Source organism: Mus musculus, chromosome 1, assembly GCF_000001635.26.
Source record: "Mus musculus strain C57BL/6J chromosome 1, GRCm38.p6 C57BL/6J".
Classification (NCBI taxonomy): domain Eukaryota; kingdom Metazoa; phylum Chordata; class Mammalia; order Rodentia; family Muridae; genus Mus; species Mus musculus.
The window spans coordinates 128312021-128328318 of NC_000067.6; the positions used below are offsets into that span (position 1 = coordinate 128312021).

Here is a 16298-nt window from a genome sequence, read left to right on the forward strand (position 1 = left end):
CTGGTCTACAAAGTGAGTTCCAGGACAGCCAGGGCTACACAGAGAAACCCTGTCTCAAAAACAAAACAAAACAAAACAAAACAAAACAAAACAAAACAAAACAAAATATTCTGGTTTGTGAGGCTGAGAATGTCCTGTTTGGCAGAGTGGTTTGTCTGCCTGCATATATGTATTTGCATGTATGTTTATATACATGTATTCCTAAGTATAACCTGTTGAGTCCATGTACTATCATTGTTTGTACATTTGCAGGGCTGACCATTTGGCACTGGACAATCAGTTGGTGTGCTCTTCCCTGGGGACGACCCCACCCCAGCCCCGCTCCCGGTGTTACTCAGCTGCCTGTAGTATTTCGTGCAGAGTTGAGGCTTCATGGGCTCTTCAGCATCCAGGTTTGCACGTTTATTGGTGTTATCCTTGCTGTTCCAATTGCCATGTTGGTGAGATGTTACGGTTATAGTTTTCAATATTCCTAGGAGACGCTCTCCCAGCAAAGGCTGCCTCTCACAGTCTATCTCTCCCTCTTATTTTTATTTTTCCAGTATCTTTGGTGTGAAGGGAAATTCTCTTCAGGTTGATATGTTTGACTTCACTTACAAGTGTTTCATTGGCGGTCCTGGTTTGGAGGCTTCTGCACACACCCTTTCTTGTGGCTGCTTGTGTTGATGGCCTCTCTTCCCCATCCTCTCTCAAACAGGGTCTCAAGTAGCCCAGGCTGGCCTTGAACTCATTGTTTAGTTGAGACTAACTCTGAACTCTATCCTCCTGCCTCTATCTCCGAGGGTAGGGTGCTACACGCGTGCATTAATACACTTGGTTTATGCTGTGCTGGGGATGGGACTCAGAACTGCACATTCTAGGCAAGCAGTCTGTCACCTGAAGAGCTACACAGAGAGCCCATGGCAAGCCCATCTCAGGCTCAGCAGGTCTGACTTGGCAAGTTCAGCCCACGCCTTAGCCAAAGCATCACATTTCTAAGAAGCTGTCCAGAACCTTTGCCACCCACCATCGAGATGAAAGAGCCCTCACGTTACCTGCAATTCACTCAGCTTCTGTGGTAGAGTCGATATACTTTGGCAGTCATAAGACAAATCAAGAGAGAGGAAATCCACGGAGCCCTAGAAGTGAGGAGATCAAGCCATTAGGAACAAGGTCCTGCACAGAAGTGAGCTGTGGCTCTCCCCAGGACTAAGCTCAATCGTGGATTGAGAAATCTGGGGATGCGTGTGCATGTGACTAGATCACCTAGTGCCCCAGCGGGAGCATGTGGGTAAATAATAAGTGTGTAGATGGGTATGCTGGCTATGGGATCCAACAAATGGAGGTGCACCCAGGGAGGGAATTAGAGTCTGGAGCTCCATCTGCCCATGGCAGCACACTCCCCTTGACCTTTGTGATATCTGAGGATCCTCCTGGGGCTGCAGTTTGGTTTCCATTTCAGGCCCTAGTTTGAAGTCCACACCAGTCAACCCTGGCTTGACTCGTTTCCTAGCAGAAAGCACAAGCCGCACAGCCCCGCACAGCCCCGCTCAGCTGTGCTCTAACCCGCACTCTTGTCAGGGCCTGCTGAGTGTTAGCTCAGAGGGTAGGGTGCTTGCTTACCGCGTGCAAGCCCCGAGTCTGGCACCTTGCTGATGCATGTCTGTAACCCAGCACTCTCACCCTTGGCTACCTACTGAGTTCAAGGCCAGCTTGTGCAACATGAATTCAGTCTTGTCTTGAAGAGGGGGATGGGGAGGGGCAGAGGGGAGGAGAATAGTGAGATGGCTCAGAGGATACTGGCTCCTGCCATCAACTCTGGTGACCGGAGTTCTATTCCCAGATCCCACATGATAGAACAGAGATTCGTCAAGACTCGGTTAAGACTCGGATGCCCAGCTTAAGAAGGAAGGTGAGTAAGTATATTGAGCTCATGGAGGAAGGCAGAGGATGATAAGAAAAGCCTAAGAAAAGCCTGCACGAGTGAGGCTCAGTGTTCATGAAGAAGCCTCACCTGGGAACTTGGGACACTTTCAAAGTCTCAGGTCAGCCCCACCTAAGCAGGCTGTTGGAGTCTCTCACCCCTCTCCCCTCCTCTCTTCTCTTCCCTCCCCTCCCCTCCCCTCCTCTCCTCTCTTCTCCCCTACCTTCCTCTCCTTTCCCCTCTCTTCCCTTTTATACTTCACTGCCTTCCTTTTTTGTGAGAGGGACAGGGTCTCATGTAGCCCAGGCTAGCCTTAAACTCACTGTGTAGTTGAGACTGATCTTGAACTCCTAGTCTTCCTGCCTCTATATCCTGAGTACTGGATTCTAGGTATCTACACCATGCCCAGTTTGTAGTACTAGAGACAGAAGCCAGGGATTTATGTATGCAAGGCAAGCACTCCACCAACTCATTAAACTCCATACTTAGCTCTATTAAGTATAAATTTTTAAAAAAGAATAAATCATCTAAGCAGTAAACAGCTTTGACCTGCTTTGGCTTCAAGGCAATGTGGGACATTGTTCTGTAGTGTGTACGCTGACAACTGCATTGTCCTGATCTATACGTGAGGGACCAGATGTCATATTTGCCAACTCAGGAACTTGAAAACCATCCATGATAAGGTTTTGGATTAACAAATTTCTTGCTGACTAAACGGCATCTAAATTAACTTATAAAGAGTGATAATTGCTATCAGGAGACCAAAGGGCTGATCATAAAAATGCTTCTCCAGCAACAGCCTTTGAACTGGTATCTCACCCATGCTGGCAGCGTGGAGTTTTGAGATGACCCCAGCACGGCATGGGTTCCCTCTGGGAAGCTCCCACCCTGCTCAGTGCAACCCCCCAGGGCCTCCAATAGGCCTGCACAGCGGATGCCTCTCTCTCTCTGACTCTGGACTCAACTTCTGCATTTGCCCTGTGTGTATCTTATGCTGGTTTCCTGTCGTTTTACATGATGCCTGCCTTCCACAGCTCTCCCTCCTCCTCTGCCTCTCTTAATGTGTCTAGCAACATCCCCTCTCTGTTAACCCCACACACTAGTGTCCTCCAGCAGGACTGATCAGAGCTCCTCTCTCAACCCTCAGGTGCTCTTTCCCCTGGGAGCTCTTTGCTTAGATGGTGGAGACCTTGGCTTGGGGATATGATTCAGTTGGTAGATTGTTTGCCTCGCATGCACAAAGGCCTGGGTTCCATCCCTAGTGTATTACAAATTGGGTATAGTGGCTCACGCCTATAACCCCAGCACTTGGGTGGTAATGGCAGGAAGAGCAGGGGTTGAAGATCATCTTTAGCTATGTAGTGACTTTTAGGCTAGCCTGAGATACCTTTCTCAAAAACAAAATGGATAAATGATAGTTCCTAAAAGAAATTCCCTAGGGGAAGTCTTGGCACTCAGAGGCTAAGACAAGAAGATTGAGCAAATTTGAGACCATCTTGGGCTATAAGATGTTAGTGAGACCCCGTCTCAAAACAAAACAAAATATAGTAAGGCCAGGCATATAAACCCCAGAGCTCAGAAAATGGAAGCTAGATGATCAACAGGCCAAGTTCAGCCTGGGCTACACAGGGAGACCCTGTTTCAAAACCAAACCAATCCAAAAATATGCTATAGTTTAAGAGGCACAGAGAATATAAATCAGATGAGTACTCTAAGAAGTGTATTTTTAAAAATGAGTACACCTGAACGATTTTTTCTCTGTGTGTGGACACTGTAAGCCGTGGTACACGTGTCAGGTGATTTTTTCTCTGTGTGTGGGCACTGTAAGCCGTGGTACACGTGTCAGGTGATTTTTTCTCTGTGTGTGGGCACTGTAAGCCGTGGTACACGTGTCAGGTGATTTTTTTCTCTGTGTGTGGGCACTGTAAGCCGTGGTACACGTGTCAGGTGATTTTTTTCTCTGTGTGTGGGCACTGTAAGCCGTGGTACACTGTCAGGTGATTTTTTCTCTGTGTGTGGGCACTGTAAGCCGTGGTACACTGTCAGGTGATTTTTTCTCTGTGTGTGGGCACTGTAAGCCGCGGTACACGTGTCAGGTGATTTTTTTCTCTGTGTGTGGGCACTGTAAGCCGTGGTACACGTGTCAGGTGATTTTTTCTCTGTGTGTGGGCACTGTAAGCCGTGGTACACGTGTCAGGTGATTTTTTTCTCTGTGTGTGGGCACTGTAAGCCGTGGTACACGTGTCAGGTGATTTTTTCTCTGTGTGTGGGCACTGTAAGCCGTGGTACACGTGTCAGGTGATTTTTTCTCTGTGTGTGGGCACTGTAAGCCGTGGTACACGTGTCAGGTGATTTTTTTCTCTGTGTGTGGGCACTGTAAGCCGTGGTACACGTGTCAGGTGATTTTTTCTCTGTGTGTGGGCACTGTAAGCCTTGGTACACGTGTCAGGTGATTTTTTTCTCTGTGTGTGGGCACTGTAAGCCGTGGTACACGTGTCAGGTGATTTTTTCTCTGTGTGTGGGCACTGTAAGCCGTGGTACACGTGTCAGGTGATTTTTTCTCTGTGTGTGGGCACTGTAAGCCGTGGTACACGTGTCAGGTGATTTTTTCTCTGTGTGTGGGCACTGTAAGCCGTGGTACACGTGTCAGGTGATTTTTTTCTCTGTGTGTGGGCACTGTAAGCCGTGGTACACGTGTCAGGTGATTTTTTTCTCTGTGTGTGGGCACTGTAAGCCGTGGTACACGTGTCAGGTGATTTTTTCTCTGTGTGTGGGCACTGTAAGCCGTGGTACACGTGTCAGGTGATTTTTTTCTCTGTGTGTGGGCACTGTAAGCCGTGGTACACGTGTCAGGTGATTTTTTTCTCTGTGTGTGGGCACTGTAAGCCGTGGTACACGTGTCAGGTGATTTTTTCTCTGTGTGTGGGCACTGTAAGCCGTGGTACACGTGTCAGGTGATTTTTTCTCTGTGTGTGGGCACTGTAAGCCGTGGTACACGTGTCAGGTGATTTTTTCTCTGTGTGTGGGCACTGTAAGCCGTGGTACACGTGTCAGGTGATTTTTTTCTCTGTGTGTGGGCACTGTAAGCCGTGGTACACGTGTCAGGTGATTTTTTCTCTGTGTGTGGGCACTGTAAGCCGTGGTACACGTGTCAGGTGATTTTTTTCTCTGTGTGTGGGCACTGTAAGCCGTGGTACACGTGTCAGGTGATTTTTTCTCTGTGTGTGGGCACTGTAAGCCGTGGTACACGTGTCAGGTGATTTTTTCTCTGTGTGTGGGCACTGTAAGCCGTGGTACACGTGTCAGGTGATTTTTTCTCTGTGTGTGGGCACTGTAAGCCGTGGTACACGTGTCAGGTGATTTTTTCTCTGTGTGTGGGCACTGTAAGCCGTGGTACACGTGTCAGGTGATTTTTTTCTCTGTGTGTGGGCACTGTAAGCCGTGGTACACGTGTCAGGTGATTTTTTCTCTGTGTGTGGGCACTGTAAGCCGTGGTACACGTGTCAGGTGATTTTTTTCTCTGTGTGTGGGCACTGTAAGCCGTGGTACACGTGTCAGGTGATTTTTTCTCTGTGTGTGGGCACTGTAAGCCGTGGTACACGTGTCAGGTGATTTTTTCTCTGTGTGTGGGCACTGTAAGCCGTGGTACACGTGTCAGGTGATTTTTTTCTCTGTGTGTGGGCACTGTAAGCCGTGGTACACGTGTCAGGTGATTTTTTTCTCTGTGTGTGGGCACTGTAAGCCGTGGTACACGTGTCAGGTGATTTTTTCTCTGTGTGTGGGCACTGTAAGCCGTGGTACACGTGTCAGGTGATTTTTTCTCTGTGTGTGGGCACTGTAAGCCGTGGTACACGTGTCAGGTGATTTTTTCTCTGTGTGTGGGCACTGTAAGCCGTGGTACACGTGTCAGGTGAGAGGACAAGTTACAGGGAGTCAGCTCTCTCCTTCCACCACGTGGGTATCAGGAGAATATTTGTTTGCTTTTGTTTGAGACAGGCATTGTGCATACCTGGTTGGCCTTCAGCTCAGTATGTAGATCAGGCTGGCCTCAGACTATTTAGAGACCCACCTGCTTCTGCCTGTTGAGTGCTGGGATGCCAGGCATGTGACACCGTGCCGGTCAGACTTTGGCTTCCTGATGGAGCCAAGCTGAACAGGACAGATGTGAGGAGCTAGGGCGAAAGCACTATCACAGCACTGCACAAATCAGTTGTGTGTCAGATGCCTGTAATCAGGATGTAGCACTCAGGAGGTGGAGGCAGGCAGGGGTGGGAGGTAGGGGGGAGGTCAGAAGTCCAAGATAATCTACTGCTGAGTTCTCAGAGACGTGGGACCCTATCTCACAAGTTTTAAAATAAAAAAAAAATGCAAAGAAGCAAATGAAAAATCTCACTTTTAACAATTAAAAATCACAGCCGGGCGTGGTGGCACACGCCTTTAATCCCAGCACTCAGGAGGCAGAGGCAGGAAGATTTCTGAGTTTGAGGCCAGCCTGATCTACAAAGTGAGTTCCAGGATAGCCAGGGCTATACAGAGAAACCCTGTTTCGAAAACAAACAAACAAATAAACAAAAACAAAAACAAAGACAAAGACAAAAAACCCCCAACAATTAAAAATCACACTTTAGCCAGGCATGGTGGTGCATACCTTTCGTCCTAGACCTTGGGAACCAGAGGCAGGTGGGTCTCTGAGTTTGAGGCCACCTGGCCTACATAACTGAGAGAACAAGAGCTTGACCACCTTACCTTGGAGGCACCCCAATTCTGGCCTAATTGCACCCCTCCTGTGGTTAGTTACAGCTGAGGCACCCACCATCCCTGCCCCACTGCTGTGACTAACAGTTTCCCTAAGTCAGTGTCCATACAAGCACCATTCCTGAACGTCCTAGATTAGCAGTTAGTAAACCCGGCCAGACTCAAGCTCAGCCCACTGACTAACCCACCTCCCTGTCGCTGGTGAGAGAAGTCCACTGTCTTGTCTTCTCTGATGACAGCCCGTCTCGGATTTCCTCAGAAATAAACCTGTCTCATCGCCCTTGAGCAGCCTTGCTTTGTGTTCTTCATATAGAGGCTTTATCTCAAAATAAATGAATACAACCACAATTCTCCCTAGGCATTTCAGGTGCTGCACTTACCTTGACGAGAGCCGCTGAGGATGGGTCTGGCAGAAGCTTGGGGAGGTCTTCAGCCTTCAGGACCACAGACAGCTTTCCTCCTGGAACCAGGCAGAAGTGTGAGGCTGAGGGAGGGCTGAGGTTTTTTGAAGAGATCTCTACTGTGGCTTGTCTCTAGGGGACTGACAGACTTTAGAAAACAAAGTGGCCAATAACCACAATGTCTCTTTAAGAGACTATTTTGTTCTTTTTTTTTATTTCTTTTTTTAAATTTAATTTTATTTGTAATTCATTTTTTACACTCCATATTCTATTCCCACCCCTCCCCTCCCACCCTCCAACTGTTCCACATCCCACGCCTCCTCCCCATCATACCCCGTTTCCACATGGATGCCCCCAGCTTCTACCTCATCTGACCTCTAAACTCCCTGGGGCCTCCAGTCTCTTGAGGGTTAGGTGCATCATCTCTGAATGAACACAGACCCGGAAGTCCTCTACTATACGTGTGTTGGGGGCCCCATATCACCTGGTGTATGCTGTCTGTTTGGTGGTTCAGTGTTTGAAAGATCTTGGGGAGCCGGGCATGGTGGCGCATGCCTTTAATCCCAGCATTTAGGAGGTAGAAGCAGGCGGATTTCTGAGTTCAAGGCCAGCCTGGTCTACAGAGTGAGTTCCAGGACAGCCAGGGCTACACAGAGAAACCCTGTCTCAGAAACAAAACAAAACAAAACAAACAAAAAAACCCCGAAAAACAATAAAACAAAAATAAAAGATCTCGGGGGTTCAGATTAATTGAGACTGCTGGTCCTCCTACAGGATTGTCCCTCTCCTCAGCTTCTTTCAGCCTTTCCTAATTCAACAATGGGGTCAGCTGCTTCTGTCCATTGGTTGGGTGCAAATATCTGCATCTGACTCTTTCAGCTGCTTGCTGGGTCTTCCGGAGGGCAGTCATGATTGGTCCCTTTTAGTGAGTGTTCCATAGCCTCAGTAATAGTGTCAGACCTTGAGACCTCCCCTTGAGCTGGATCCCACTTTGGGCCTGTCACTGGACCTTCTTTTCCTCAGGTTTCTCTCCATTTCCATCCCTGTAATTCTTTCAGACAGAAACAATTATGGGTCAGAGGTGTGACTGTGGGATGGCAACCCCATTCCTCACTTGATGTCCTGTCTTCCTGCTGGAGGTGGGCTCTATAAGTTCCCTCTCCCCACTGTTGGGCATTTCATCTAAGGTCCCTCACTATGAGTCCTGGAAGTCTCTCACCTCTCAGGTCTCTGGTGCACTCTGGGGTGGTCCCCCCAACCTCCTATTTCCTGAGGTTGCCTGTTTACATTCTTTCTGCTGGCCCTCAGAGCTTCAGTCTTTTTCCCTCCCCAATACCAAATCAGGTTCCCCCTCCCTCCCCACTCTCCTCCCACCCCATCCACTTTCCCTCCCAAGTCCCTCCCTCCTTCCCCATTTGTGATTGCTTTCTTCTCTCTCCCAAGTGGGACTGAGGCGTCCTCACTTGGGCACTTCAGCTTGTCGAGCTTTTTTAATTCTGTGGACTGTATCTTGTATATTTTGTATGTTTTTTTTTTTGTTGTTGTTGTTGTTTTTTTTTGTTTGTTTGTTTGTTTTTGTTTTTGTTTTTCGAGACAGGGTTTCTCTGTATAGCTCTGGCTGTCCTGGAACTCACTTTGTAGACCAGGCTGGCCTCGAACTCAGAGATCCACCTGCCTCTGCCTCTTTTTTTTTTTTTTTTTTTCCTCTAATATCCACTTACCAGTGAGAAGGAAGGAGTCTTACTGTGTAACTCTGACTGTCCTGGAACACAATTGGTAAAGTAGGCTTGCAGAGGTCTTCTTGCCTCTGTCTCCTAAGTGGTTGGGACTAAACTCTTGTGCTACCATGCCTGACTAAAGACTGTTTTGTATGAATAAGGACTGCCATACAGAGCACTTGGAAGATTAGGAATAGAAAGAATTATCCTAAGGTGACAAGAGAACCCCTTTAATTCTATTTAAAGGCACAGTGCTCTGGGCTTTGTAGTGAGCTGTCATGCCAGGCCCAGTGACTGTATAACCCAGGTGTGGTGGCACATGCCTGTGACCCCAGCGCTTGAGAAGTGGAGACAGGAAGGATCAGAAGTTCAAGGTCATCTTGACTATATCCCCCAACTCTACTCCTGGCCAATCTGGACTACCTAAAACCAAACCAAACCAAACCAAACCAAACCAAACCAAACCAAACCTGAAGGCAGGGTGTTCCCAGGAAACTGCTGTTTCTTTGCCCTCATTGCAGCTGCTGTGACTTGAGGGGAAACATAGGAAAATCTAATGTATGTGACTTGTTAGATTTTATCTCAAAGAGCATGGCCATGGTTCTCAAGCTTTGTGTATCCCACAACTCCTGTAGAAATTTAAGAAAATGAAAGCACCAGGTAGGTGTGTGTGTGTGTAGCGATATGAGGGGTCTAGGTGATGATGGTGCACACCATCTAATCCCAGCACTCAAAAGGCAGAAGAAGCAGGCGGATCTCTGAGTTCGAGGCCAGCCGGATCTACAGAGTAAGTTCCAGGACAGCCAGGGCTACACAGAGAAACCCTGTCTCAAAAAACCAAAAAAAGAAAAAAGAAAAGGAAAGCTAATGTTGAAGACCGAACTTCAGATGTAGAGTCAAGAGATGGATGGGCCCAAGAACACATACAACTTTAAAAAATATATGCTCGTTTTTATTTATGTGTATATTTCCGTGCCCATATGAGTATATGCAATTCAAATACAGATGTCTGCAGAGGCCAGAAGAAAGTGTAGAATCCCCTGGAGCTGGAATTACAGGTGGTCCTGAGCCACTTGATATGAGTGCTGGGAATCAAACTCTGCTACTCTGGAAGAGCAGCGAGCACTCTCAGCCAATCAAGAGTCATCTCTCCACTATCCCCAGTCCCCAACAGAGTCTCATGTGACCCAGGCTGGCCTCAAGCTCTCCAAGTAGACAAGGATGACCCTGAACTTCTGACCCTCCTACCTTCACCTCCCAAGCTAAAATTATAGGTAGGCACTACGAGGCCTGGTTTATACAGTCCTGGGGATTTAACTAGGGCCTTCCGAATGCCAGGCAAGCACTCTACTGATTCAGCTACATCCTGAGCCAGGAACACAAACCTTAACACAAGCTATCTATCTGTGTAATTCTGATCCTGTGGTCCTTAGATGGCTCTGAGAGACACTAATGCAGAGGGGTTGGGGTTCTCGGATGTGCTGCGTTACTGTCTAACTGTTCACACATCCTACACATTATACGTTCCTTGAGCAGAAAGACTGAAGTGCTGGAGCTGGGAATGTGGCTCAGTTGGTGAAGTGACTGCCTCACAAGGACTGGTACTGGCTGGTTTTGTATCACTTGACACAAGCTAGAGTCACTGGGGAGAAAGGAGCCTCAGTTGAGGAAATGCCTCCATAAGATACAGCTGTAGGGCATTTTCCCAATTAGTGATCAATGGAGGAGGGCTCAGCCCATTGTAGGGGGTGTCATCCCTGGGTAGGGCAGACTGAACAAGCCATGGAAAGGAAGCAAGCCAGTTAGCAGCACCCCTTCATGGCCTCTGCATCAGCTCCTGCCTCTAGGAGCCTGATCTGTTTGCGTTCCTGTCCTGACTTCCTTCAATGATGAACAGCAATATGGATGTGTAAGCCAAACAAACCCTTTTCTCCATAACTTGCTTTTTGGTTGTGGTGTTTTGTCGTCACAGCAATAGAAACCCTAACTAAGACAGGACTTGAGTTCAAGCACCATAATCCACATAAATAAACCACGGGTAGGAGTATACATGTGTAATCCCAACACTGGGAAGGCAGAGACTGGTGGACCCTGGTTTGCCAGCATAGTCTACTTAGTGAGTTCCAGGACAGTGAGAGACCATGAGATGGCTTAGTATGTAAAAGGGCTTGCTGTGTGCTGGAAACATAAATTCAGCCCCAGAACTCACAGTGGAAGGAGAGAACAGACTCCTAAATGAATGTCATCCTTTGACTTTCACACACACACACACCACAAACGCATGCACGCACACACGCACACACGCACACACACACACACACACACACACACACACACACGGTATCATTTGTTTCTTCCAGGCATTAAGATTTAAACTGATTGGCTCCACACAGGGAAGTTGCTCAGCTCTGTGGTCTGGAAACCAAAGGAAGTTGAGTAAAACTAGTGTTCGAGTGCATTCAGACACTCCTGAGCACAACCCTTTTGCTTGCTGTGGCACCAGGGACTGACCCCAGGGCCTCACACAAGCTGGGCAAGTACCACACCACTGAGCTGCACCCCTGGCCCCAGGGTTCATAAGCTTGGAGTATCAACTGTCTCTGGGAGGCAGTCTTCATTGTGATAAGATAAAGCTGTCCCTGGTTATTGAGTGACTGGCCCAGTGGGGCCACATTCCACACAACCTTTAGATTCTGGTACTTAAATCAAGCTTGCATCAGCACACATGGATGGGACAGTGCCTTCCCAGCCAGTCCTCATTCAACCTTTCAACATGCACAACTTAATCATGCGCTGCCAGCATGAACTCCATCCTTTGGTTGTTGTTTGCTGTATGCGTGGTGTGTGTGTGTGTGTGTGTGTGTGTGTGTGTGTGTGTGTGTGATTGTTAGTGTTGTCTGGGGTGCTTCCCCGGAGCTGTGTGTGCCCCTTGACACTCTGCACAGGAATGCCCAAGTCTGCACTCTCCCCCAGGTCCTCATCAGTGTCTCTCACTCAGAGCCACCCTAAAGGGTCTGAAGCAGACACCCATGGAGGTTTTGATTTGCATTTCTCTAATGGCTATTGAGGTTTCACATGTTTTGTTGTTTTGCCAATTCCGTAGAAGTCCTTGGCCCGTTTTTTTTGGATGGTAGGATTTAAGATAAGGTCTTACTTCCCTGGCTGACCTCAAATATACAAACCTGTCACCATATCCAACTCTCTGCTTCCTGTTGTTATGCATTTGTTTATCCTCTCCACCCCCACCTCTTTGGCTGGGTGTAGTGACACATACCTTTAATCCCAGCACTTGAGAGGCAGGATTTCTGTGAGTTCAAGACCAGCTTGGTCTACATAGTGAGGTCAAAAGACAGTAAGAGCTACATTGTGAGACACTGTCTTGAAAAAAAAATTCTTTTCTTCTTCTTACCTTTTTCCTTGTTTCTTGTAACCCAGGTTGGCCTTGAACTTGCTATGTCGCTGAGGATGGCCTTAAAGTCTCATTCCTCTTTCTTGCCTCCATCTCCTGAGGTATGCTGTGCTGGGAATGTAGCCCAGGGCTCTGTGCAGGCTAAATAAGTGTTCTATTGACTTAATTAGTCTCAGCACTCATTTTACTTAGGTCGTTTTCATTAGTTAAGTAATTAGTTTATGAGTCTGGATCTCATGTGCTCCCAAGATGACCTTGAACTTCTGGTCAGCCTGCTGCCACCTCTTCAGTGCTTGGGTTAAGGCCTGTGTCACTATGCCTTATACAATGTCACTTGTGCAATGCAGGGGATGAAACCAGGCCTTCCTGCATACTTGGCAAGCACTCTTCCAACTAGCTATAGCCCCAATCACATTGCTCATATAAAAATTTAAGTATCTATCTGTCTATCTATCATGTATGTATGTATGTATGTATGTATGCATGTATGTTTGTATATATGTATTATCATCATGTATGTGACATGAGTTCAGGAGTGCACATGCAAGGGCATATGTGTAGGGGTCAGAGGACAATCTGGGGAACCGGTTCTTTCCTTCCCCTGAGAGTTCTAGGCTGTTGGGCATGCTAGCAAAGCACTTTTACCAGCTGAACAATTTTGCTCATTTAAAAAGGTTTCTTTCCATTCATATGTGTATGTGTTTCACTGTTTGCCTTGCCATCTGTGTACCAGTGCACTGGGAGGCCAGAAGAGGGAGTTGGATCCCCTGGAACTGAAATTACAAGCAGTGTGAGCTGACAGATGTGGGCACTAGGAGCCAAGTTTGGGTCCTTTGGAAGAATAGCAAGTGCTCTAACTGTCAAGACTTCTCTCTAGCCCCCCCTGTGCCAATTCAAACACAATTACACCCCTCAGGGCTCAGGGATCTGGGTGGAAGAGGAGGTAGAAAGACCGTAGGAGCCTAAGGTGAAGGATAACTCCCAAGAACCAGTGTCTTGCAGACACAACAGGACTGCTGAACTCACACAGGGCCTTCGAAGGCTCAAGTCTGATGGGGCCAGGCTCCCAACACAGAGGGGGTTAGTACAGGAGGTCCCACACCTAACCAAGAAAACCTATCTGCAATTGGTTCCTGCTTACAAAGGAAAGCACTTCTCTCCAATGGTGTCCCACTGGGTATACTAACCACATTTCAGAAAAGGCCCCATGTGGGAGCAGGCTTACCCAAAATGAACTCAATGATACTTTGTAAACTTTCTGTCTCATAGTACTCTGAACATTTTTTTTTTGTCTTATTGGTCTTTTGGTTTTTGTTTGTTTGTTTTTGTTTCTGTAGGGTTTGTTGTATGTGTCTATCCCTTATTTAGAGAGAGAGAGAGAGAGAGAGAGAGAGAGAGAGAGAGAGAGAGAGAGAGAGAGAGAGAAAGGGCATGAAATTGGGTAAGTATGTAGGTGGGAAGGTGCTGGGTAAGAGGTAAACTGTGACCAGAATATATTGTATAGCTGGGCGTGGTGGCGCACACCTTTAATCCCAGCACTCAGGAGGCAGAGGCAGGCGGATTTCTGAGTTCGAGGCCAGCTTGGTCTACAGAGTGAGTTCCAGGACAGCCAGAGCTAAAAGAGAAACCCTGTCTCGAAAAACCAAAAAAAAAAAAAAAAAAAAAAAAAAAGAGTATATTGTGTGAAAATTTTTTCAATAAAAATTGAATTATATTTTGTCTCACTATTGACTTCCGTCTTACTATTGAGTTCCTTTATGAGGAAAGATTTTAGACCAGGCATGGTAGTACACACCTTTAGTCCCAGAACTCAGAAAGCAGAGGCAGGAGGATTTCTGCTAGTTGGCCAGCCTGGTTTACATAGTGAGTTCTAGGACACAGTTTTTTTTTTTTTTTTAAAGGCTTCTATGTTTTAATTTTAAACTTTTGTTTGTTAGTTTGGGTTTTTTGTTGTTTTGTTTTGTTTTGTTTTTAAATACAGGGTTTCTCTGTGTAATAGGCCTGGATGTCCTGGAATTCACTCTAGAGCAGGCTGGCCACGTACTTATAGAGAAGAACTGCCTGCCTCTGCCTCCTGAGTGTTGACATTGAAGGTGTGCACCACCACACTCGGCTAGTTTTTACATTTTTAACACAAAAATTTAAACTTCTTTATTGTTGTTTGTTTGTTTGTTTTTGAAGACAAGATCTCACTACGTGAAGTTCTGGCTGCTCTGGAACTCACTCTGTAGACCAGGCTAGCCTTGAACTCAGAGATCCACCTGCCTCTGCCTCCAAGTACTGGGATTAAAGTCTTGGGCATGATGACCAGCTAAAAAGTTAGCTTCTTTATATTCATACTATGTATAACAAAACTTTTATCATTTAAAATTGGCAGAACAGGATAGAATGACAACATTAGAGCTATGTGTGTAAATAGCAGTATGCTTTGAGGTCTCAAAGAAAGCACATATTTTAACATACTGCTTCTCTCTCTCTCTCTCTCTCTCTCTCTCTCTCCCTCTCTCTCTCTCTCTCTGCAGGGCAGGCATGGGGATCTCACTATTCAGTCATGGTTGGTCTTGAACTCGTAGAGATTTGCACACCAGGCTGACTTGGAAGTTCTAATTGTCCTGTTCAGTCTTTCAAGTATTCGATTTACAGGCGTGCACCACCACACCTGGTTAATTTCAATGTGAAGGCCCTACCAAAAAGATCTTGTCAGTGAGTGGGCAAGAATTTCTACATAGGGATACTCACTGCAACACAATTAGTTTGTTAATGGTGAAGACTGTGGGAAGAATTGTGACTTGTAACCTTCCCTTCAAAGGATACAAAAAGACAGTTGCATAGACTTGACCCTCAGGAAGGGTTTTAGAAGATAGTTTTCAAGAGACTGAAGAGACCCTCAGCAGTTAAGAGCACTGGCAGTTCTTCCAGAGGACTCAGGTCTGATTCCTAACATCCACATGGCAGTTCACAACCCTTTGTAACTCCAGTTCCAGGGGATCCAAGGGCACAGTCACCCTTATGGTGCTCAGACATACATGCAGACAAAACACCCATATACATAAAATAAAACCACACACACACACAGATAATTCACGTGCACTTAGGATATGACTTAGTGGTTGCCTGACATGCACAAGCCCTGGGTTTTAGCCTATCACTGAATAAAACTGGATGTGGTGGCATCTGCCTGTCATCTCAGAATTCAGGAGGTGAAGGAAGATAAGAGGTTCAAAGCTATCTCCTGACCACACAGTGAGCCAGCCTAGGCTACAAGAGATATTATCTCAAAGGAAGAGAAAAGATGTTTCAGACAAATGCAGGACACATTTGTGTCCCCTTTGGAAATGTTCACATTACAGATTCTCAGCAGTGCTTAGATCTGGTGGTGGGTGGGTGTGGGTGGGGATCTCCTGGAAGCGCACAGTTGGGAGGGAACATCACCATGTCAGTGTGTACTCACCCTGAGAAGAGTACTTTCTGTGGTAAACGTCAAAGGCTTTCCTGTGGGCATCGCTGAGGGTTTGGAGACCAGAAGCTTTCAAATGCTGGTGGGGAAGACCCATGATCACTTTCTCCAAGTCACTGAAGGTGAACCAGATCTCAACAAGGTCCCCAAAGGACTGAAAAGCCAATGTGGCATAATCAGCAAAGAGGTCAGCAAAGCCCCCGTCTCTCTGGATGGTGCTGGTAGGTGGCATCTGGTGGAACAGGACCACCATGGGCTGAAGCTGGGCATCCTTCAGGGACTGGAGGAGTTGTCGGTAGCACTGCACTGCTTCCTGGTCTGGATTCTTGGAGCTTCCTTTTGGGAGAAGTTGTGCCCATGACAGAAGTACTTTGTAATGGGTAACCTGGCTGGCCCGAAGACTGCTGAAGTACTGAGGCAAGAAGGAGGGCAGTGGCTGCTGGCAGACATAGATGTCAGTATCACCAGCTACCAAATCAGAGCCCTGCTTTCCCAGCGGATGGTTCAGATTGTGCACTAAGTCATTTGTTAGAGGACCAGCAGCTGAAATAAAATTTCTGTCAGATTCCCAGTCATTCCCCTGGCATGAAAGACCCAGGAGGAAGGTACTGAGGAAGAGTGCTGTCCAAGGCAGCTCCATGGTCAAGGAACTGCT

At 47.1% G+C, this 16298-nt stretch overlaps 1 protein-coding gene across 1 annotated transcript in view; it reads right to left on the reverse strand.

Annotated features, from left to right (window-relative positions):
• Lct (lactase) overlaps nt 1–16298 on the reverse strand; it is a 43563-nt gene extending 27265 nt beyond the window's left edge. Inside the window, exons 1-3 of the mRNA NM_001081078.2 lie at nt 15638–16298; nt 7039–7118; nt 1035–1118 (exon numbers count right to left, since the gene is read on the reverse strand). Of these exons, the coding sequence (NP_001074547.1) occupies nt 1035–1118; nt 7039–7118; nt 15638–16283 (810 nt within the window). The 5' untranslated portion in view covers nt 16284–16298. The remainder of the gene's footprint in view (nt 1–1034; nt 1119–7038; nt 7119–15637) is intronic.